The sequence below is a fragment of the Dermacentor albipictus genome, chromosome 9 (assembly GCF_038994185.2).
Source record: "Dermacentor albipictus isolate Rhodes 1998 colony chromosome 9, USDA_Dalb.pri_finalv2, whole genome shotgun sequence".
NCBI classification, from domain to species: Eukaryota; Metazoa; Arthropoda; class Arachnida; order Ixodida; family Ixodidae; genus Dermacentor; species Dermacentor albipictus.
In genome coordinates, this window is record NC_091829.1 from 56,976,459 (window position 1) to 57,001,707 (window position 25,249).

Genomic DNA, 25,249 nt, shown 5'->3' on the forward strand with positions numbered 1-25,249 from the left:
CTCTGACGGCGGGGGAATACAAAGACGCTCGTCTTTGTATTCCCGTGCTCGGGTGCACGTCGAAAACCCCGGGTTGACAAACCTAACCCCGAGCCCTCCACAACGACGTTCCTCATAGGATCACAGCCCACTACGTTGAACACCCCATTGTTTAAAATAATAATAATTAAAGAATCCTCATCTGTGGCTGAGAGAGAGGCGTGTGAGTTTCAGCTTTCAGGAGGGCAAGGGCCTCCGAGGTGCGGTCTTAGGCTAGCGTGGATTCACTGTTGACTCCTTCACGTGACCCTGGACATAAATGTTTTGCATAACTAACCTACTTGCACCCTTGCTTTTCGAAGAGTACAAATACATTTACTAAGGTAGCAATATTTTTTCCCCCTTTATCAAGTGTATGACTGTTCGTTCAGTTTCAGTTCAGTTCAGTTTTATTCCTTAAAGGCCCCCATTTCAGGGGGTGTTACATAAGGGGTGGGATTACATTTGTAGTGAGAAAAAACAAACAGCGATGGTGATTTAACATTGAAGGTGATCTGTTACGCGCTCTTGAAAAGCAGGTGTTGAAGCGATGGCGACGATGTCATGGGGTAGGCCGTTCCAGTCCGTGGCTGCTCGAAGAAATAATGAAGCTGAAAACGTAGTAGTACGTGATAGTGGGCGGGCAACTTGAAGGGGATGACTGGTGCGGTGAGATATGCGTGATGCGGCGGCGATATACGGTTCTTGATTGAGAGGAGAATAAAAGAATTTGTGATAAAGGGACGTTCGTATGACGTTCGTAGGGACGTTCGTCATACGTTCGTATGACTGTTCTTGACCTGCTCTGCAGGTCTGCGCTTTTCATGATTCCGAAGATGGATGACGCGGGGTGAAACTAAATGTCCAATGGACAGAGCTACTTGGCACTTGAAGGAAATATTTCCCGACAAAGTTAAGCCTGCCTGTTGAAGCGCTGGCCCGAGCCCGAAACGTCACTTGATCAACTGTTGTTGAGCACTTCAAGCTTCCGTCGTCCTGTGAACCCCGCGTCACTGTTTCGACATCTCGGCTAACGTTTCAAAGCAGCTACGGCGCCGCAAAAATACACGATTCCCTGTCCCGTCTCTCGCCATTCAAACAATGCGCGGACTGAGGTGTGCCGCAAGATAAAAACTGAACAGTTTCTCGCCGGCTAAGCCACTTCAAGGGAGACGAAAGTAAAACTTGCAGCGCGGAAACAAAGGGGCTCGTTGCGTAAGCAGGGGTGTCCGTACAAACATAGCTTAAGGCGATAAAATGGAAGTCAAAGAATAGATAGCGACCACAGGCTAAGGGAGCTCGTTAAACGATAACATTCAAAAGAACTGTTTCGAGAGCGAAAAAAAAAACACGTGATTCTTAGCTTCGGGTTTGCCGTGGTTCGCTTGTACCTTGTCACAAAAGCTTGTTGCCAAGCGCGCAGGTCGAATACAAAGTTTACTATCGCATACACACGCGAAAGAAAAACCAAGCCTTTCTTTGGCTTAGGGTTGAACCCAGATAAAGCGAATAAATACCTATGTCGAACACGCGATTCTTACTGACCGGTACTCACGTGAAATGATACCATCATTAGGAACTGGACATTGGATGCATCGAATTTGGAGAGCCTACGCACTCGACGCTTCAGGACGCTCTATTGCGCTGGACGGGCTGCACCGGCACTGTGCCGACAACGAAGGAAGACAACTGGATCAGGTCTAGGCAGTCTTGCTCATCGAGCACGGCTTCGAGCACGGCTCATCGAGAAACAGTTCACGGCATACCCAGAAATTACTGTCTTTACTGCGCTTAGTCTTGTTTTCTGGAAGCGGATTCCTGCCTTGCTTCTATCCCACACTGGACATAACCAGTCCGCGTATAACTGACGCATCGCAAGAGTTCGCGTAAGGTCGTTATAAGCGAATTCGAGCGCTTCAAATCACCCGATCGATCGAAATATCTCGAGCGCATAAGCCCGCTCGTATTAACCGGTTTCAATTGTACGTTACCCGAACAGTGCAGCGGAGAGTGAACAAAGACAAGCCTCCGCCTGGAGGGCAGTGTTTCGACAAGGGGACAAGTTAAACAACACACTTCATCACAAATGGTTTGTCAGAGAACATTGCTGGCGTATGCTGTGCTCAGGGAGTCTCGTAGGAATTGAAACCAAAAGATAGAACAAGATTGGCAGAGTTCAGGATGTTCTTTGACGATCGATCCGACAGTATCTTACTCCGAAAAAACATTTATGACGTTTATTGCTCACATAACTCGGTACTTTGATCGTTCAGCTGGGTGCGCACACGTAAACTCACCAAGCACTGAAAGATAAAAAAATTAACAGAAAAGGTCAGCGCCATTTTAACTATACCATGTGCCTCTACCATGTCCTTCTACCTGTTTAACTCTATCACGACCAAAGGGCGAGTCCTTTGTGGGCGCTGAGTTCAACAATGAATCATGTTACCAACTCGCCCGACTTTCAGTTCTATTGTAGACTCGGTATATTGCGACGGTAATATTCCGGAACGACCAGATCAGAACAGAGATTTCTCGGCATCATAAAAAGAAAGTTTGAGCGTAGTAGTACCACGAGGAAAACAAGGACAAAAAGAATGCTGCTTCGAGCGTGTGCATTATGCTTTTTGTTCTACTTGCATTAAATACCCTAAGTCCGTGATGGCAGAGACTTGTTCGTGCGGGCTCGTTATACTTGAGGTGGTAGTGCGACGAGTGGCCTTTCGGTGCGGCTGTTTGTCAAGCGAAGGTTTTCCTTAGTTTGTTTTTTCCCCCTCACAGTGACTTAAGTTTTTGTTTTTGCCGGGACTCGCGACTCGTCTTGTGAAAGTGAGAGCTTGTGAAATGTTTTTACCTGCTGCCTTTGATGAAACTTTCTCCAACTTGCGTGTTTCCGCAGAGGCGATTTGCCGGATTAAGTTATTTTCGTGTGCCGCCATATTTTATTTCTCGCCGAGTGTTTTATATTTATTTTAATCAACGTCGCAGCAGATGAGGAGCCGGCGCCTCTACAAGGTGTCAACGTCTGCTTGCACAAATAAAAAAAAAAGTCGCGTATGCAGCAGGCGGGTGGACGGGTGTTTTTATCTCGTAAACTCTTGTTAGAGAAACAACCCCAGCTGCTTCAGACGGGAGACGGTGTTGCGCACTGATTGTCGTTGATTTTTTTGGTTTACTGGGGAGGATGTTTAAAAGGTTGGCAACAAATGTGTCGCTGGTGCTTTTCCACACCGCTGTAGCCAGGCCGCTTTTGGCGAGCAGAGGCGCATGTGAAGACCCGCCGTGGTTGCTCGGTGGCTATGGTGTTGGGCTGCTGAGCACGAGGTCACGGGAACGAATCCTGGCCACGGCGGCCGCATTTCGATGGGGGCGAAATGCAAAAACACCCGTGAACTTAGATTTCGTTGCACGTTAAAACACCCCAGGTGGTCAAAATTTTCCGGAGTCCTCCACTACGGCATGCCTCTTAATCAAAAAGTGGTTTTGGCATTTAAAACACCATAACATTTAGAGGCGCAGTGAACGTTCTCAAGGCCTGAGTCAGTGGCAGTGACGACGACAGTAAAGGTTTACTGAGGCGCCATTTTCTTGACTATTCACATTTTTGCGTTTAATGAAGGTTCTGGACCTTACAACCCTAGGATAAAACAATGACAAGCGTCAGGAAGGCCTAACGTAATTTAATGTATTAGCTCTTCAACGAAACCAATTTCGCAGTCCCTTCCCAAAAAGTGTGTGTGTCGTTAGGTCATTATCAAGACGGTGGTCATGTGGTTGCTGAACATCTTGTCGTTTTCACAGTCGCTCCGGCTTACGCGGTAATCTGTTTCTCTTCACAACGTGGCCCGATGTAGCGGCAGTATAGACCATCGAGCCAGCTAGAGCAAGTGCCCAATGCTTTGCTGAATCAGCTCCCACCCGACCACTTTCGGCGTCGTGAGAAATTCGACACACACACACACATCTCTCGGGAAACGAAACTAAAACTGTTTCCAAGGAAAGTCGCTATAGTAAACATTTTAGGGCGCTCTGGGGGCTCGCTAGTAATTCCTCTATTATTTCGACATGCTGTATCTTCATTTAACAAAGGAGGTGGATGGAAACGGGAAGTCGAAAGTCTCGTATCAGTAATCAATTGATGTTTATGCGGCTTGCGAGTTTCAGCTTTCAACTGACACGAGAGATGCATAAATGCCTAACTGCTACATACCGTATAAGGGTGTTGGTTCAAACGCTGTCTTTGCTCTTTTTTCCACTGTGCATCAGAGAGGATGCTGTTGCATGGCGACAACTGCAGACGGGTACTTTCCCGAATCTAAACCTTCTGAATAAAATTTTCCCGACACAATATGAGGCTAAGTGCCCATGGTGAGGAGAGAAACCAGATCTGTACCACATATCATGGGCCTGTCAAAATATTGAGTCCCCAACTATCTATAAAATTAAAAACCCGAGTGCGGAACAGTGGGAGAGTATGCTTTCCAGCGTAAGCTTGAACGGCCAAAAGCGCCTTGTAGAGCGAGCTCGCGGGTTGGCCATACTCAGTGGAGCCTTGGACTAGGGCACCAACCCTGTGGTTGCAGACAGAAGAATCCATCAGAAGAAGGAAGAGGCCGTCTGAAGCCGCGAAGATCTCTTTTCTAGAGCCCAATAAATGTTTTCCGATCCGATCCACTGTGCATCTACATATGAATGACGTGGCGCGCGAATGTAGTGGGTATTATTTCATGGCCAGTTTCACACGAAAACTCGTCTTTTTCGCGGTTGCTTCAGAGAAGAACGTTTGGCTCTTACGTGAGAGTTTCAAGAAGTAAGGAAAGGGCTAACGAAACTGATGACTTGATGATCGTTCTTTTTCAGTGTAAAAAAATTGCTCGCGCCAAACTCTAACGTGTTATTGAGCAAGCTGTAGCTAAAAGCCTCGACAGCCTTTTTTAGCGAGGGATTTGTATCTCTATAATAACGTTCAGTATGCTTTCTGAAGTTGGAATTTGTTCGGGTGTTTTCCGCTGCTTCAAGAGGGGGTAGCTTTGGACCCATTGGTCCGACATGTTTAAAGAGGAAAAGAACCGCGACTTCAGACGGGACGTGACGAAGTGGACGTGACGAAGTGGACAGGACGAGGCTCGTCCTGTCCGCACCTTCGTCACGTCCCATCTGAAGTCACGGTACTTTTCCTCTTTTCGCTGCTTATTTTGTATTATTGAATTGACTTGATCGACCGACTTGTGTTAATCGCAGAAGCTTGCTGTAGAACGGGGCGTTTTTGTTTTTCTATATTGACTGCTTAAACACGTTTGCGCGAGGTGGTTCATTGCGGGAGAGTTTTCGTATTACCTGGCGTTATTATCACTCGATAATGAAAGCACTTCTTGTTTGTGGAAAATTTCGTGCAGATAAATAAAATCAAGACCAACGCTTTTTCGTTGCCCACCAGCTGCAAGTTACCTTGGGTGGCCCAGACTATATCGGTGCCCCGGCATTTTGCTGCTGTTACGTCTTGCTAAAAGTAAAGACGTAGACAAGAGATGCCTATAGACGAGAAGCGACGAACTCGTGGAGCGAAATAGCTGTGAAGCATGGAATGTGGTCCTGTTACGGGGACTGCTTGCTTTCGTCACAACAGGAGTGAAGTTTCGTGCGTAGTTCTTCTGAGGTGGCTCGTTGCTTAGCGCGGAATTCGAAAACCCCCCCGGGCGTCCCTGGTTAAGGAAGAGTACGTCACTGCAAACGACGTGACACGCCGGAGGGCTACGACATCAAAGGACGTCGTGCCCGCTCCTACGCAGACCGCTGCGTCCCCATTCCTCTCTCAAGGACCGACGCCACGAGGCAACTTGGCATTCTAGCACGCACGATCTCCTTGGCAGAGTGGAACACCGCACATACAAGGCGCACAAGACTGCGGCGCACAAGACTGCACAGACTAAACCCGTCACTTCAACTCAGACCTCCAGCGGGTCTACAGCGACGTGAAGCGTCTCTTCTGTGTCGGTTATGGCTTGGAGTTGCCTTCACGAATGCCTACTCAGCACTAATTGGAATGGCTGATACCCCTGCATGTGATGTTTGCGGATGCGAGGAGAACATTGACCACTTATTGTGCCACTGTCCTCAATTTCAAGCACAAAGACAGTCTTTATCCAACACATTGAGGAAACTAGATGATCGACCTCTGAATGAACAGACCATATTAGAGCACCGTCCCGACCGATCATCGGCTCAGAAGGCAGTGAAGGCACTTTTTTGTTTTCTCAGAACTTCTGGTTTGCTCGAGCGACTTTAACTTAAGTGCTGTCCGTACACGTGTCTACAACTTCTCTCTCCCTTCTTTCTCTTCCCCTTCTCCCTTCCCCCAGTGTAGGGTAGCCAACCAGACTATTGACTGGTTAACCTCCCTGCCTTCCTGAATTATACTCTCTCTCTCCTACGCAGAAATCGGTGATTGCTCACGTGATTAAATCCTCGAGGAGGTATACACAGCTAAGCAGCAGTTCCGCGCGACTTGGCATTTCCTGCATTACTGCCGTATTGAAGGCTCGTTCTTCGTACTTTCTCGCAACATGCCAATGCGTTCCAGCGACTGAAGAAAAAAAATTCCCCGAGTATCTTTAAAGGATATGTTCACTTAATTATAAGAAAATTATTAAACATATAATAAAATGAATTTTATTTTAGGGTGTTCTATTTCTTTTCTTTAGAACTCATAGCCAGGCCAGTGCCCGTGCTCTTGGCGTTCTCTAGGGAGGGCGGCCTCGTACATTCTAACCACGTGACCTCGGCCAAGTTCCAGTTTCTCAGTCTATTCCTTCTCCACAACCACTTCTACAAAACAGGCTAAGAAACCATCGCTATCTCAGTAAACATGTATCCATCCACCCACCGTTTTAAAACGCGTCGCTCACTAACTCACAATCGCAACGGACGCATCGCCACTTCATTAGAAACGTGGACTACGTCACCCCAAAATCATGGCCGCTGGTCAACGCAAGGTTGCTCGTTCGATTCCCGGAAGCGGTGGACGCTTTGTTCCGGTTCAGCATTGCAAGAACGCTCACACGTATTTAGATTTGGGTGAAGGTTAAAAAGAAAACGTCGTGCGGGCATAAATTTTATCCTCAGCGAGTCGACTACAGCGCCTCTCGTAGCCTAGAGGTGAGACTCGGGAAAGTTAAACCCGAGATATGTACGTCACGCTCCATTATACCGGCGCCCTGCAGACTCCACAGTCACTGGGGGAGAGTTCGTACGGAAGGCTGCTTTGACGGCGCAAGACTGTTTCCTTTTCACAATTGTCGATGGCCCTCACCCACGAAATCCGTCCCTACACCCCTATACTCGTCTATTTGAGCCGTCCGCGAGGTAGTTAATCCACCCGCCAATTGTTACACGAGCAGTGAGATCGGTACCGACGTATAGTCGCGTCCCAAGAAACATTGGAGGTCTGAGAAAGATAACCGCTATCGGCGATGCGAAAGCACGCGCCTCAACAAAAGGGGGCGTCGGGCGGCCCATCCAGTTCGCTCGCAGATTGAAGGCGAGCGTCGCAGTCTCGCAACGTGATGACATGTCCAAGAAGCAGCGCGTCCTATGTTGTCGTTATCGAGGAACCGATATCGACGCGAGGGGCGACCAACGAACTCCCAAGTCGAGAGCAGGTGTAGCGGCCATTTCTGTGGCAGCCTTCCAGTTGTTGTCACCAATTGTGAGCGCGTCAGAGATAAAGCTCAGGAAGTAGCTTTAGGGCCTGTACGTAAAGTGCCTTATGCGACGTTCTTCTTTTTCTTTTTTTTTTGCTATACGTGTTCACTCAAATGCGAAGTGCCTAATACGATTCCGAGGATCGTTCACGATCTTCATTTGTGGTCGTCTTTGCCCGGATTTTCTGTAAAGACAAGACAAATATTAATGTACAATCTAGATACCCGTAACGTGACCGATGCGTGAGTTGCTGCGACAGCCTATAAGTTGACGAAGGTCTCGAAAGTTACTGTAATAATGGGTGCCATATTTTGCAGTATGTTGTGCCTTTAATGTTGTGGATACGGACTTGGGTTCGAAATGAGCTGTTTGAACCTTGTGTGTTGTCACGTTTTTTTTACTGACGGGAATAAACGAGGTGACGGCACCAGTAGACGGTCCCGGCCAGTTCTTGGAACATGCAGAAAAAGTAAAGATATGAGTCACGTGTAACCTATAGTTGTCGGGCGCATAGCACGTGGAAAGCGTGAGAGAAAAAGAAATGGGAAAAGCAGGTATCGCAACTGGAAAACAGGCTTCTACTTTGCTACTCTACACTAGGACTCTTCACTCTTCTAAATATTTTTGATTAATGAAAAACCGTAACGACGTATAGCCACGGTGTTGTCTACGAAAATCTATCCACAGCTTGCCATTCTGTGGCAGAACTGGGCAACACCCTTTGGTTCTCGCGTGCCTCCGTAAAAAAAAAAAAAAAAAAAGGCGTCACCCGAGCTGCTGTCTTCAAGGGGGCGAATCTGCCCGCTTATTGTACGTTCCAAGTACAGCGAGATAACGTCGCGCAGTGGCGAGCAAAAAAAAAAAAAAAAAATGTGCGAACGAACCCGACCTTGCCGTTACCTCGCCGAGGAGGAAGAAACTCTGTCGGAGTACACGCGACCTGAGATCCGTAGCGCGCCCACGGCGCAGGTCACGGAGAAGGCACTCGCCGACCTGCGTATCTTTGGAGTGCTTGCAAGCGTGACTCGAGGACAGTTTTATCTTACGCAACATACGCGCAGTTCAAAACAAAGCGTCAGTACGTACAGTTTCCCAAGGAAATCAAGCGAGCGAGATATAGGTGTCTTGGCCCTCACGATATGGCAAGTTGCACTCGAGCATACAACGAAACTGAGAGAGAGAGAGAGAGAGAGAGAGAGAGAGAGAGAGAGAGAGAGAGAGCAGCTGCCGCACACCATGAGACCCTGTCAACTGTTGTGCCGACCTATTCCAGGTCGGCAGCCATAAATCATGTACTTGAAAAACAAAGCAATGGTACAGACACCTACGTTCCATGCTGCAACATTCATAGTGCTCTACACTGATAGTCCGCTGGAACCCACATGCTGAAATCGGCAGGCCGGTCATATCGGGGACAAGTGCCTGTCGGTATGAGCTTACTCTCGCGTGTATTGTCTTTAGCACGCATCCGCGTATTGGACATGTATATAGTAGCTCATTGTACCATACCATAATCACCAGCCACGTACCTTTCCCTGTACTTAGCACTTCCCTTTCCCCAGTGAGGAGTAGCAGGCTAGAGACACGCTCTCCGGGCCGACCTCTCCTCCTTTCTCTTCAATAAACTCTCCTACCTCCCTGATTATTTGTGTCCAGGCAGGCCGGTCGCACCCGTGCGCACTTGTGCCAGGGTAGTACAAAAGCTGTATATGAGACCTCTTCCTCACATGGAGCTGGGGTTTGTAGCGACAGAAATATACCGCCTACTCCAGGACTAGGACTCCAAATCAGTGGTAGTAGTTCCTCGTGGCAGTCTTCAATACGTATATTGTCATTTGCAGTTCAGATGTGCGACAGGTGATCTGCCGATTTCTTGTGAAAGGACATGTAAGTCAAAGTTGAATATCGCTGTGTCATGTTATTTCTTTCTAATCTTTCAGCGAATATATCGAGCAGCATCTCTGCAACTGTTCTCGCTTCGACGAAAAACACCGGACTCTCCGGTGTGGCTTCAGCGGACGCTGGGCTATTGACATTTTACCAAAGCTGAGGTCCTGAGAGCTTCACACCGTGGAAGCCCTAAAAGCCGCACGAGCACTTCTGTACTACTTGAACAGTGAACGCAACAAACGTGCACTTCTGTACTACCTGAGCAGTGAACGCAACACATTTTGGTGCCCGACTATAGAATTGAAATTTATTAGTGAAGGTTTAGTAATGTTACAGGTACTTAGCAGCCAGAGCGAAGTCACCTCCTGCACGAAACATCACATCACATCACTTTATTACCTTAAAGACCCCGGTTAGGGGGTATTACATAAGGGGTGGGTTTACAAATCAAGGTTACAGAGTTATGATACGTTATGAAACAGTTATGATAGGTAAGCTCATGATAGCAAGGTAATGTATCACAGCATAAGAGTAAAAAAATGAGATACGAAATAAACGAGCGTAATTTACTGGCGTTGATGCAAGGGCACTCGGAGAAAAAGAAAACGCACAAGTAAATTGTCTCGTTAGTCTGCCCGTGTCCGCGGTGCGTTTTGTCCAGTGCACATCGGTAATGAAAACCCTTGCCTAGCTTCTCTTCCTTCACTTAACCTGTTGCCCCCTTTCCACGTGTATCGTAGACAACTGAACCTTTAGTCATTCTTTACTTTCTCCCTTCAAATTACATTTTTCTTTACTTACTCTGGGTGCTTAGCCTATTGTACCCCTTTCCACGTGTATGGTAGGCAACTGAACGTTTAGTCACTCTTTCCTCTCCCTTCAAATTACATTTTTTTAAACCTACTCTGGGTGCCTACGCAGACGTGCCTGCTGGAGGACGGTGTGGAGACGAACTGCACGGAGAGCAGCTACCTGGTCGCCGTGCTCCGCAATCCCACGGTGCTTCAGCAGTCCTTCCCGTACCTGATCGCGATCATCGTGTCCATCAACTACGTCAGCATGGGCTGCCAGATAGACCTGAAGCTCATCGTCGACACGCTCAAGAAGCCGCTGGCTCCGTTCCTGGGTTGCGCCTGCCAGTTCCTCTTCATGCCCCTGGTGAGAACTACGGTTATGCGTGTACAGTGTGGCCCCCTTGCGTGAACTAGAGGAACTAAGTCCGGTTTGTTTAACTTGCGGTACTTGTTGAACGGCGCACTAGTAGTCGAGCACGGGAGAAAGATTATTTTGTTCTCGTGCGAGGCTACGACAGTTTGTTTGATATGAAAACTCGCATACAATGCACAGGCAGGGAAACAGGGATGGAGCAGGCTGGCGACTGCCACCGAGAGGGGCACAAAGCCTGCTTTTACTTTAAGGTAGGAGTGGATAGAAAAGGAAGAGATGCAGAAGCAAAGAAAGAAACAGCACGATGACAGGCCACAAAGACGGAAATAAAGCAAGACACACAGGCTCCCACCGGCGACAAGCTGTATTTTCGTCCAATTTTGTTTTACTCTTCCTCATTATTTCTATTCACGTATCAATACAAAGAAGTTAATTTCTTCTGTACCTTCCTTGGTTTCATTGTGTGTTGGTCTCTTGAGGTTTTCGCTGACGAAAACATGAGCCTCGCGGTTCACCGTATTCTTCTTCGAGCAAGTGTATATAGGCCACATATTAGATGTTCCGGGCAAAGAGAGTTCGAGAGGTTGTTCTGCTGGCCATAAGAGTACTCGATTTGGTGTGTCGCGCGTGTTCGTGAGACTGCGCAAGCGAGTGGTAATGATATGCGCACTGCACGCTCACGCACTGTGATGCTGAAGTGTTGATATAAAAGATGCATAGGCGCCGACTGCTCTTATCTCACCAAAGTAGTTTGTTGCTTCATCGATTTAAGCGAAGGGTGTCGCGTCAAGATTGCGCCTTATCAGTATATCTAACTCGTGTACTAGGTGTTTATTTCATCCTTGACGTCCTGGTAGCTTTGGTGCCAGTGGATGCAGTGAATACAATAGAGAGGCAAGTAGGTAAATTCCTGTGCTTCCGCCACATCCGCGAATTCTTATCGCCACTTCACTATAGCACTTATCTCTCGTGCCATGCTTGAGGCACCAGTCCAGTGACGAGATGTTTGTATTGCGCGTAAGTCTGGTCTGAGATCGATGAGTGCCACGGATCACCGATCGCTGTTATCGTGCACAATCTCTTAGTACGTGGAATCCAAGGGACAAGAAATGCGAGGCCCCGTTGAATATGATCAGGAATGTTATAAACCGTTTTCGACGAGGCAAGTTCTCCAAGTTAGGTTATCGCTAATGTTAAAATTGGGTGCAAGTTGACTACACTGTAGGCACGCACCCAGCCGCAAGCTCTGCGATCGATAAATTCAGTGCGTTTGTTTTCATATCTGTCGACCGGTGGAGTGAACAACAGATCGAGAAGTTTGTAGGATATCAAACAAGTGTCTAAATTTAGCTGGTGTGTTCTGTGTACGATTGAGCCACGGAGGTTATCCACTACGTACACCAGCGGGTTGTTCAAGCTTTGATGTTTGTCAGGATTTCTCTCTTTTCTTTCATAAAATGCATAGGAATTTAATCAGAACTTACGCCTGTGTTCTCGTTTACGGAGTTTACTGAAATAAATATATTGATAACTGGCTATAAGCGGAATCGTGGTGTTTCACTCCTACTGACTGATAGGGAGATATAATTCTTGCAGACCTGCAACAAGCAGGACATCCGCATCTTCGCGTCTTCACCTCATCAAGGAACTCTCTTCACCTGAAGACCTCAAGCAAAGGAAGGTTGGCGTCCCACATTTAAATTGTACTGTGAGCAGGCAATAAGTTACGGACTTAATATCGACTGGAAGATTTGTCAGTTGGCAACTATTTCTCCACTGATCTGGCCGCAAGGCCGAGGCTGGCGACGTCAGTGGGCCTGTCGCTATCGGCCAAGTTCACTTCCGGGCTGCGCAGCAGCCAAACAAAGGAAAGGCCTTGAGAGCTCAAGCATGAGTGGTGTGCGGTAGCGATGTAAACAAAAAAACAAAAATGGGAGAGTAGATTCGTGCTCTTTTAAAACTCCTGATGGTGCTGCCGCAGAGCGGGAAAGGAAGCTGCAGTTATCAGCTGGAAAGTACGGGATGAGCGTGTCCTGAATTGCTTTAAATTTCCTGCAATTTCTAAAAACACAAGCTGCAGACTTCATGCTGAAAGGAAACAAGAAACATCTTGAAATAAGAGAATCGATTCTGGAAAATGTTTTTTTTTATGCGTCTAGCCGTTTTATCCCAGCCACGGTATATACGCCCTACGACGCCAGATTGATTGCCTTCCTCGTCCAACCGTGCTCGCAGGAATCGCTCGAGCGGAGGGGATGCCACCTTTGTCGCTAGGGCAGATGGGCACAGTGCTGATGTGTCCGTAAAATCCGAGATCACACGTGAACACGCGTCAGTTCCACATGTTTATTTATGTGCATTTGTTTGGCAGCGATGAAAATATGGTGCACATGCGGTGACCACAGCGGGCCCTCCGATGACGCAGCTCGTGATATATGCAGTCAAACGCGAGCTACGCAAAAGCCTTCTATCGTAAACCTTTTCGCGTGATATGATCGGCGATGTTCAGTGCTTCGTACGTCTGCTTCGGCTCGCGGACTTGAACGGTTTGTTAAGTGGATGTCTAGCTTCCCAATTCACTGCGAAAGGACTTCAGTGAACCTCAAGTAGCTTGTGAGCAATCTAATCTGAGACCTTCTTAGGAGCTAAACATTTGTTTCTCCCTGTCGAGTGCTCTTTCGAGTGAAAACATACTGCCGCGAGTAACCCTTCTTCAAACATCTTGAGGCTTTTGTTTCTCGTCAGAAGCGTGAGGTTCCTCTTGAGCTGAGAGTTACATTTTCTTTTTTTGTCGTTGTGAAACCACAACGAAACGCACACTGCCGCAAGAAACCATTGTCCTAACATCTATGAGGCTTTTGTTTCTTGCCAGAAGTGCGAGTTTCCTCTTGAGCTCCTGAGAGTTATATCTTTTTTGTTGTCGTTGTGAAACATATCTTGTGTCTTCACAGTGGCGAAAGTCGACTATAGACATAGCTATCGATATGGCAGTGGCAGCGCAGACAGACCGGATCGCATGCGGAGTATCTTATTTCTTACGCAACCGACAAGGTGCACAAACATACGCACACACCAGCGTCCATCCTTGAGCAAAGGCTTAGACAACGCGCCTTCTGCGAACGCTTACGACCGTCTCCCTCCCGTGCAAGAGCTACCTCTCGCCTGCCCGCACTGATGCAGACCTGCACTTGTGCGGTACGTATTACGTCAGACGTGCTTGAACGCACGCTCGCAGTGAGCACAGCAGCACAGATGTCACTGAAAGAGATGTTGAATTCTAATGGTAGATCGCGAGTGCTCGGCCGGATCACGAACGGAGCGCGTCGCTCCGACTGAGGTCGCTCTCATCTGCTCACACCTAAACTCACACCATATCTGCGAAGGGAATGCGTGCGCTCCCGCGGGGGCACTTAGTACAGGAAAATCAAGTGAGAGGGCACTACAATAGAGAGAGGAACAAGCGCTTGGAACCGCAACCCACCACCCCATTTCACTGTGCGTGTCAGAAAAATCATCACTCGACTTGGAAATTGTACTGTCTGAGTCGGAGCTGCCTTGGAGCGCGAACAAAATCGCACGGCGAGAAGCGTCGTCCACGTTTCCCGTGTTCGCGACCGCAAACAGGCGACCGTGACAGGAAGCAGAGGCGGGTGAAGGAAATACGTCACGAGGACTTCCGGTCAAATCTGCCGATTTCGGCGGAGCAAATATTTTTGCTCCATGGAGCAATCCGGGATCAGCGGCTGGTCCCAATCTGCCATTGGAACACACAGCTCACGCTCCTATTCTGCCATTGGAATGGGATTGCTCCATACAGTGCAGAAAAACTTCATCTGGATCTGCCATTGGAATTCAACAAGAGTTGTTTGCCAAGCGTGCACCAAGGCGGCCGCCTCAGCCATGGACCTCTGCTTGTGTGCGAGGGTCCTCCGTGCCGCTAAGTGATTTCGAGGCCTTGCTCTAAAGAAACTGAATTGGTAAAAAGAAAAACGGTGTAGTCACTCTTTTGTTCTGCTAACTTAAAACTAAGTTATGAGGCTTCACGTCTCGAAACTGCGCAATGCTTTACGAGGGGCGCTGTAGTTATCGGCTCCGAATAACAGGATGAGCATTCGCCAGCGCACTCCGCATTTTGCCAAAAGTGACTCATTCACTTACTTTTTTGCCATTTACCTTTATTGATCGGATATGTTTAGAATGCGCTGGCTGTGTTTATACTGCATTTATACTGCGGCGTTTTTGTCCTGCAACTGTTAAGACCACACGCCAGCGTTCTGGCATTTTGACACCATCGAAGTAAGGCCATCGGGAAATTGAACCTGCCCGACTTCTCGATGGGCTTATATGGGCTATATGGGCTCCTATATTCTTCTTGATGACATACTTACATCTACCATCTGCGTGCGTGTAGGTTTGACGTATTAGTGTATGGTTCCCAAACGGGGAGGCGTAATGAAGACTGACGGGTGCGAGTGCGTAGTACAATTTTTCTTTTCAGACGCATAATAGTAAGTATTTTAATCTGCATATGATCCCAAGCGATCTGTTGTTCGAACTAGCTTCAGTGACTCTCGTTTCCGCTGTGAAGCAGGACAGTCCAACGGGATTCCACGAATAAAAAGAAAGCAACCGATGGCAGGGCCTGTAACGCAACCGCAAAGTCTGCGCGGCGTCCGGTTTACTCAGGCTATCTAATGAATAAGGCATTGAGATAGGCGGTGTGGTAACGCGCGTCTGTAGTAATCTTAAGGACATCCTGATCAATCGTTCACGCCATGCCCGATAAGCGCCCTTTCCGAAATGCATCTGAGGTGCGCGAAAGAGGAGCTGCACGTCGCGATAGTGTTTTTGTAGCACCAGCCAAGAACGACCGTCAAGGATCCGTGACATCGGCTCGATGAAATATGCCTCATGTGCAGGTAGATCGCGGATGACGAAGTCGTCGCGTAAACCACGTACGGGCGCCTGCAAAAGTGGTATACTCCACGCCGTCCACGCTGCGGGAGCCGGAGCAACGGCAAACTGCATCGCAACGCCATCTACAGGCAGCATCTGGGATCATGTCTGCCGATAACAAAGGGCGCTCATTGGCTGTCTCGATCCCAGATGCCACCTGTGGATGGCGTCGCGATGCAGTGTGCCACTGCTCCGGCTCCCGCACCGTAGATTGCGTGGAGTATACCATTTTTGCCGGCGTCTCTACCTGCGGAACATCATGAACATACTTTTTAGAGCGCGCCTCGGACGCTCGTTCGTGCGGCGAGCGTCGGCTTTGTCCCTCGTAACCGGGCGAACGAGCACAGTGAAGGATGAAAGCGAACGCGGAGCACAGCGGGAGACGAAAGACGGCGATCGTGAAAAGAGCAGGAGGAGGAAAGCGGAAGAGGAGGGCGCAGCGGAACCGTGAGGCGGAAACCGGAGGAGGAGGGTATGGCGAGAGCGCGAGAGGAAAAGCGCAGTGCCGCGCAAGACGGGCTTTGCGGGCGACGATGGCTACGAGATGGCGCCGGAGTAGCGCGCGCCGTCTGTATGGGAACAAAGCGCTGCATGAGCGGAAGTCTGTCTGCGGCGGCTGCTGTGAATCGCGCCCGAGTTTGCGCATGGTGTGTGTCCCCTTCTTCGTTCGACGTCCTGTCTTTGTGCGCGCAAAAGTCTAATAAGAACCGTCACCCAAGTGTTGTCTCTCGTGATCTCCGGATTAGAGAGGCTGTCGCGCCACACTTTTTTTTTCATTTTCATTTTCGCTCCGTTTGCAACGTATCGCATGAGACATTGTCCACGCCAGCCAATATATCGCGAAATTAAAACGCGTACAGAGCAGCGCTCAAATTTTGCATTAGGGAGTATCTTAATCGTCGGGGAACTTTTTTGATTAAGAGTAACAATGCTGTTTTCTTGCCAACCTACATCAGATCGACGCGTGATCCGACCAAGCGTGATAATTGAAACGTGTTACCATAGTCTGAGATTAGGCTGCGCGCGCGCTTCTAGATCTCGGAGGCTAGTTCGATAAAGAAATAATACAGTTAAATGTGGCGCTAATGTCTGTTGGTGCCCGTGTGCTTGATGGACTAGCGTGGTATAATGGCGTGTACTTTATTGTCTGATAGGAATAGTGCGCATTCGCGAGGCGGGATTGGCTATTTATTTATTTGTTATTTAAGGGTAGTACTCGCGAGTCCGTATCAACTTGGTCCTTCATGCATTGACCGAGCGTCCTGACGTCAGCTTATAATCGCGAATGTATTGTGTGACATTATCAGCTTGATTTATTTTCCGGTTTCTCTCACTCTGCTTTCACGACGACTGTTTCCGAAGCCACGTCTGTTCTCACTGCGAATGACACGCAGTAATGAATTTAACTGAGGCATGGCGATATGTTTCAGCGAACACAGAACTCGTGATTCAGTGCGAATAACACGCACTAATGGATTTAACTGAGGTGTGTCGGTATATTTCAGCGAGCACAGAACTCCCGAACGTTTTCCGCTAGTCGTTTCTCAAGCGCAGGGAGGAAGGTCGAGCCGCCGTCCCCAAACCGCTCAAACACTGGTTTCCCGCTCGTGAAGCCTTTGGCACGCTGTTTCGCGTGTTTTTCGCCACAGGGGTAATCGTCGAACCGTGGCTTATCTTTGGCCTTTGAAAAAAGAAAAAAGAAAAGCTAACGGCGCCGCCTTGAAGTGGTTGTGGCTACCCGGTGCAAGCCCTTTGTGTATTTCGACCTTGCCAGGAAGCACGAGGCATTCTCGTACCGAACGGCTTCTGTTGCACGGTGGTTCGGTGAACGTGGCGGGACTGATAGAGAGCGCGCGATTTCCCCAGCCCGGCTGTTAGCTGTTTGTTCGGGCGACGCTCCAAACCAGCAACACTTTCCGTGGTGATTATGATGAGCCTCAAACACTGCACGTCCTTCGGTGCGTGCGAGAGATGGCGGGCGGGCCAGGAATCTGGCGATTAGCGCTCCGCTGCTTACTTTAGCTGCGGTGCAGCGAAGACTTGGGATATTCCAAGTGTGTGTGACTCCACAGCAAGCGAAGTATATAACTTGCTTTAGCGGGCAGCTGAAATTTGTCGTTCGCGTTGTATCTATGCGCGGCCTTGCTTAACCGTGACTATAGCCTCATGCGCAGAGTCACCGACCTGTCTTTTTTCTTTCTTTCTTTCTTTCTTTATTGATTTATTTAGGACAATGCACAGATTGCCTTAGGGGACATGGCAGTAAAACCAGATGTAACTCTATATTAATCGTGTTTTTTTTCCATATCGTAATGAAATGATATCTGAAAGGAACGCGTTCCTTGACTATGATCGCACGCTTCAGATAAGTAGAAGTCCATTACGGAATGAAGCACCCAACACGAGAGGCTATCAAGATCGGAATGCATTAGTACCCTTCTCTTTTGTAATAATTAGCTGATAGCAGTTGCCCTTTATCGTTCGTGTCCCATTTACTCTAATCTATGCATCCATTTTCTTTTCATGCTTCCGCTTCTGAAAGCAATGTAGGGTGCTCAGGCTTGTGGCAATGCATCATTGACGGACTTTTCCTTCCGGCTCTTCTACGCCAATCAAGAGGAAAAAAAGAAAGGAAAGGGATGATGATATTTGATGTTTTATGGCGCAAGGGCCAGTATGGCCAAAGAGCGCCAAAAGCAAAAGGAAGTGAGGATGACTGTGAATATTGCAAAATATGTGGTAGGTGTCGATGCAATCGCAAATATAATTTCCCTTTTTACATTCGTGCACCTGTGCAAGATACCAAACAGAATCGGTGAGCATTCAAAACCTTCATGAAACTTACCTATTATAGTAACTTACGTATATTGTCAACAGAAAAGCAATAAAGATTTATGCAGTATTTCTTGCGCTCATGCGTAACTTTTGGCGCTCTACTTACTTAGGTTAGATAGTTCAGGAGCACGAGACAAAGCTGAATCCGAACGCTGTGTTAGCTAAGTCACTGCCCTTTGGACCATACGCTATCCTACGTATTACTACGGAAAATTTCGCCTCGTCGTTGTACCTTTGCATTCATGTTGGCATCAATTACATGGTATTGAACTCAAAACTAATCTATTAAGGCTCAGCATTCTTCCTCGTGCTTGTACTTCTGCATTTATTAGTGTATTGACTTTCCTACAATTTTCAAAACAGGTTTTTATTAGTCTGTATATCCATAGTCTGCGGACTGTGTTTTGTTCCTCCCAAGCAAACTAGAACGCCGGTGAGAAGCGTGTGTGCTCGATACGTCCTTTCAACTCAACATTTTTCGCACGTGTTAAATGATTGATCTATACATGGGGAGGGCTTGTACCTACGAAGGCCTGTTCTCTTATCTTGCAGGTTTCCTATGGCATGGGCCTGCTCTTGCTCGAGAATGCTCTCATGCGGTTCGGAATCTTCATGCTCGGGTGCTCGCCTGGTGGAAACTCGAGCAACCTCTGGACTCTGATTTTAAACGGCGACGTTGCGCTCAGCGTCACCATGACGTTCGTCAGCACCATTGCCAGCATAGGTGAGTTTTAGGGAGATTATAGACGTCTGTAGCAAACAGTTCGTTTCTCCTTCTTTTTTTTTTTCTGAGTCCTTTTCGCTTTCGTGTCGCTGCTAAGCCTAGCGTAGCGAGAATGCACCGATCCTTACGGCACATTCGACTGGTCGTTTCCTAGCGCTTCTGCGAAGCTGGAAAAGCCGTTTAGCACAAATATATATGTGTGTGTATATATATCTGGAATACGCGCAACTAAAGTAATTTGCCTCAGTAACAAAGCTTCGTTGTCGTTTTACACGACCATCAGAGCGCTTTGAAAGCGCTATGAAAAAGCGCTCTTGAAAGTCAAATTTGCCATTAGCTTACCGCACTGTTGAGCGGGAGGTAATTGTGATGGTGATTTCCAATGGCATTCCCTTCCAAACTGGCTGACGAATAATAGTCAGATCATATAGTAAAGCTAACCAGGCTTTTTTATATATTGCTGTCTAACGGGATGCCTATCTCTCTTTATCTTGTGAAGTTACTAACTGTGCTTGTAACGACCCCGACTCGATGTCTTTCAGTAGAGTTGCGACGTGGGTCAGTTGGTACATATTCTTGAGATTTCAACGAGTCAAAAGACACGAAGTCAGTGTCAGTGACCACCAAAAAACAATGTTTTCCTATTATGTGCGATCTCTTAAATCACTTAGCATTGAATTTCGCACAGTGCTTGTACCAATGAGACCTCTGATATGTAATTCGCGTGTCGGACACGCGCATACACTGTAACGTATTCGCGCGGCGCGATATTGTATGTATATATTGTATGCATTTGTACGTAGCTGTATTTGTTAGTAGTTTGTATGCGGTTATAATGTTGGTAGTATATTTTAATGCATTCAACTGTGGGTGCATTGTTGAATCCAGCTGAGAGAGAGAGAGAGAGAGAGAGAGCGGGAAAGGGGAGAGCCAGGGAGGTTAACCAGATGGGAAGATCCGGTTTGCTAGCCTACGCAGGGGAGAGAGGGGAGGGGAGGTAAAGTGACAACGAAGTAGAGATAAAGGGTTGTAATTAGGGGTTGCACATCACATGACTATGCTTCTGAATTTCTCTTATGTATGCTTCTCCCCTCCCCCCTTGTGTAATACCCCGACTGATCGAGGCCTTTAAACCTGACGCTGAGAACGATGACGATGAGAGCGGAACAGATCGTGCCCTTCCACGTCACCTCTCTTGACTGATTGGCGCGCATGCGCATTTCAGTGCCCGCTGCGCTCCATAGCGGAAATGGCCTGAAATACAGTAACTGCGCCAATGAATTGTTAATGCCCCGGGTTAACACAATGCTTCACTACATGTCTTGTTGCAAGTTTGCACTTCTCTGCACCTACTCTATAGCATGATCATTATTTTATCCGCAGGAATGATGCCCCTGTGGGTGTTCATCCTTGGCCGGCACATGTCTCCGGAGACGGGCGCGTTACACATACCCTTCTCCAACATCATTGCCAGCCTTGTAGGCCTGGCCGTACCCTTGGCCATCGGCATGGCCATCCATAGGTTCAAGCCTAAATGGGCCCTGGCGTTGACTAAGTACATCAAGCCCATCACCATCATCGTGTTGATCGCCATCCTCGTCTTGAGCGTCACCGTCAACAAGTAAGGGTTGATCGCGCGCAAATTGCTTGCATCCCTATCGTTGTGGGCTGGCCTATAACAGTAAGGAGGGTTATTTATCATCGCCTCGCTCTCGTTGATCTATCCGATCTGCGTTATATTACTTTTTTTTTCTTTGAATTTCGCCGAATGTACTATAGGCCACAGAAAGCTATACACATTAGTATTAGTGGTTAAAAAACCGAGACATAAATTGATGTTGTCACGTTGCAGTGACTGTGAAGAACACGGTATTGCGAAACTGTGAATCAAGAAACTAACTTATTACTTGGGCGCGGACTTGTGCCCACAAGGTGATAGCGGCGAGCACAGTCGTCGGTTGTCGAAATCTGATTTGCGGCTCAAGCGCGTTGGCTTTTATGCACGACTCGTCGAAGGTTCTAGTGGGATCGCTGGTGCCTGCGTGCCTTCTAGAAATCACTATGCAATTCGCCTCACGCGTGCACATTCATATAGCACAAGGTTCGGTTACAACAGACAACGGATAGGACTATTGATAACATTCGAGAAACTTCCGATGCATGCGGGTGCATCCTGAGCCAAGCGATTCCATTTAACATTTGTTAGCCGGAGAAATATAAACAAGTACACGTGTCAATGCCCCCATCTTAAAGCATCGTCCCGACGCCGCAAACACAAAAGTCAAAAACAAAACCAGCATAGTAAAGAAAGAAAAGAAAATTGTCGCCGTCCATACTGCCGCCTCTACTGTGGTTGCGGCCCACGCGAGCTCTCCTTTTCAATACTCCGACATATCAGGCATGCGACGCAGCTGGCGAAGCGAACGGAGGCGAGCGCAACGACGAGGAACGCGATGTGAGGTCATACCAAACGGCGACGGTGGAAAGGCGCGGCGCTGCGCAGCGGCGAAACACCTGTGGCTAGGCGCTACTAGTGGTGCATGCGCAGTAGTGACTAGGGAGCTAGAGAGAGAAATATCCGCGGCAAGGCGCGCGTTGTGACGTCATGTGCTTCCTCGGAGCACCGCCACGGCGAAATCGCAAGTTCGCGGCCAGCAAAGCTTTCGCTTTAAAAGAAATCCGAGGACACCTAAGCACTTATAAATTACGAGTTCGAAAGCATTAATGTTCACTTGAACGCGGCCGAGCGGTCCTTCGATTTAGAAACTTCTCGCGGGCAAGCGGGCGCGTTGAGACGCTTGGCAAGTTTTGATTTAGCCTTACCACGGTTGGAACGCAGGCGAAAGCTTGCGCGGAGAGAGAGAGAAAGAGAGAGATTCTTGATTGGGGGTGAAAGGTGGGGCTAAGTGCAGCGCGGTAACTGACGGACAAGGAAGGCGCGGACAACACAGGCTTGCGAGAGCGAGGGTGGCGTGGAGCCGCGGTGATGCCCTCTCCCCTCACTCAACACCTGGCGCGTTATGGCATCAGCGGGTGTCCCCTTTCGCCCTCTCTGCTCCGTCGAGACGCTCTCATGACGTGGCGTCGCAGCCAATGGGAATTTTCCTGCCGTTTCGCTCCTGCAGATGAAAGACGCCGGTTTTTTTTTCGCTGAATGGGCCATTTGACGCTTTCGCGTCGACATATGCGAGTGCCGCGCAGCTACACAGAACCAAGGTAGTGTTCTTTGGCGTCGCGTAAAGAAAGTCGAATTGTATTTTGTATATTGCTTCGTTGCGCAATTAGTTAATAATAATTAGTTAGGTTCTCGAATATTAAAATCTGAGCAAAATTGTCAATCAGAAAATTGTAGGCCGTCATGAAAAATTCCCGATCCATCTTTCTGTTGCTCTGTTCGTGCTACGTAAAACATTTTTTCCAAGCCTGAAAGAAGCCAGCAAAAGCACGCAAAAAAGTTCCGCGCGACTAACTTTGTTGGGGTTTTTGGTATGTCGACGTCACCGCAGTGCTTACGTGTCGTTACTTGCACCTTCGAGTCGAACGTGCACTTGCGCGATCATGTAGACCTAACTTGTAGGGTACGTATAGGGATGCGCGTTTTATTCTCGAACGCAGTCGCCGTAATCCTAAAGCGAACCTCGGTTTCCGCCATTTTCAGGTACATTTTCCTGCTCATGACGTGGCAAGCCCTGCTCTGCGGCGCCCTCGTCTCCTGGAGCGCCTACGTGTTCGGCGCGCTGGCCGCTTTCGTGGGTCGCCTCAGCCGAGCGCAGATCATCGCCGTGGCCATCGAGATCGCCTTCCAAAACAGCGGCATCGCCGTCGTCATCCTGTACACGTCACTTCCACTTCCCGACGCCGATCTCGTCATTGTCCCTGTCGTCTGCCAGACGATCCTGCAGGGCGTGCCCCTGTACGTGGTGTACGCGGCGAAGCGCATCCAGTCGTGCGTGTCCAAGCGTCTGCATCCGGACGAGAAGCGAATTCCCGAATCCGCTGGTTCCTCCGAACCGGAAGTGGAAAGCGGACTATTTCCGGCGAAGGCCGCCGAGGGAGACGCCCGGGCCTCGGCGATGCCTAGCAAGGACGCCCTGCAGGAGCTCCAAGACGTGGCCAGCGACTTCGAGGAGAAGAAATCTCGGCTGTGATGTGTGCACGAAAGAGGCCGGAACTAAGAACTTCAGAAAGGAATATATCGCTCCCTTTCGATTCGGCCAGTGATAATCTCTCGCGCATTCCTGCACGCAGGTTAGCGCGCGGACGCGGTGTGTGTGGTTTTTGAAGCGGCCTTTAACAGTGTAATATATGCATTGTCACCTGTCGCGTGCTCTCTGTACAGTATATAGTAGTTCTTCAGTGTGTAAGGATTGGTGACGCCGGTGCGGGTGCGATTGTGCGCGGTGTTTTAACGTGTACTCTTTTTATGGGATTGAGCGGCACGATGTAGAATCTGCGGGTATATGTCTATATTTCATGAGCGCTTGCGGTCACAATTTTTCCGGCTACAGCGAGGGCTCATGAGACGCACCGTGGAGTTGTTCGGATGTTCGCCTTGTAAAGACGCTTTCGCTGAATTGACATTGAGGTTGTCCGTTAATCCGGGGGATATGAGGAAAAGCGGAGAAGAGCGCATTATTTCAAATCACTATTTTATCACTTTTCAAATGCACAAGCTGGAGAACGCTAGGTGTGCACTTCGTTTGAATTCAACACCGATATTTTATCGTTATATAAAGAAATGACGTTTTATTGCTTCTAGATTGTTTTGTGACTGTGCATGCGGGTTGACTGTTCTAAGTTCGCTCCGGTTTATATATAATTTTAACACTGTGTCTGCTGGATATATTATCTGTTAGATGTAATTTTAGCCAATAATGTATGTTCATTGTATTTCTTTGTAGCAGGGAATCATGTTAGTCCCTGCCATGCCGGATGCATTGTTGATGCCTTTTCTCGCTTCGGCATTGCTTCGCGTTACCTTTTGTTATAGGTTTTAATTTGTCTTTTTTACACCGCGTTTTGTTCGTGCACTGATGATTCGTTGTAAGCGACGATTCTGCCTTTCTTTTTCAATGCAGAATTGTCATCGTTCAGTGTCCCCTTTCAAGCACGGTTATATATAATGGTAGTTGTTCACCACGCCTAGAGTTTTAACTGCATTTTTAAAAATTTCTTTGCGAACATTTTCATGTTGAAGAAGTTATTGCCATTAAACCGCAGGAAACTGCAGAGCATTTTAACCGTCGGTGTTGTTTTAGTAGTACTGTACATTTCTGAGTGTTCGATTCAGAACTTCCTAAAATGCGAGGACGGTGCGTGCGCGTTACGGAACCCTTAGCTCTCTTCCGGCGAAGAATACAACCGAGAAACGCTTTTGTAGAGCATGTGTGCGCTCAATGAGATATTTGAGTGTGTTGCGCCGCTGTGCATGACGTTGAGATTCGTAGTTGACACCGATGCCAAGAGCGCATTGACTTGATTGTGCAATAAACACATTTATTATTTTCAAACAGAAAGCGGTGATGTCTGTTACTGCACGTCGTAAGTTCACTTCACCATCGCAGCAGCTTATACATTCTGTCTAGGCGCTGTGTGCAGAAATTGCGTACGCCAAGATACTCCTCAATAAGCCGTCGCGATAAAAAATAGTTCGATGCTTCTAGCGCGGATCTTCAAAAAAAAAAGAGAAGAAATTCTGATTGGACCTGTTCTGAAAATTTGAATGTTGCGTTCAACATGCTTCAGTAAAAGGAGCTGGAAGGTAGACGCGTATGGTTCTTGGCTTTACGTGTCGGTATGCCACGTAGCGGGTTCACTTGTTTCATGGTCTTTGAGCAATGTTTTAGATCACATATATTTTTTGAAGTGACTGGAAGGGTGCTTTCGAAGTACGGTGAACATGAAATAGTTGACGTTCGCACATCTGATATTCCTGCAGAGGGCTCAGGCACGGAGTCC

The 25,249-nt window shown here is 48.1% G+C and overlaps 1 protein-coding gene across 1 annotated transcript in view; it reads left to right on the forward strand.

The window, feature by feature from the left end:
* The window catches only part of LOC135896539 (ileal sodium/bile acid cotransporter-like), a 32,447-nt gene extending 7,640 nt beyond the window's left edge, over positions 1 to 24,807 (forward strand). Inside the window, exons 2-5 of the mRNA XM_065424967.2 lie at positions 10,531 to 10,767; positions 19,120 to 19,291; positions 20,675 to 20,912; positions 22,950 to 24,807. Coding sequence (XP_065281039.2) covers positions 10,531 to 10,767; positions 19,120 to 19,291; positions 20,675 to 20,912; positions 22,950 to 23,439 — 1,137 coding nt within the window. The 3' untranslated portion in view covers positions 23,440 to 24,807. The remainder of the gene's footprint in view (positions 1 to 10,530; positions 10,768 to 19,119; positions 19,292 to 20,674; positions 20,913 to 22,949) is intronic.
* Positions 24,808 to 25,249: the final 442 nt, after the last annotated feature.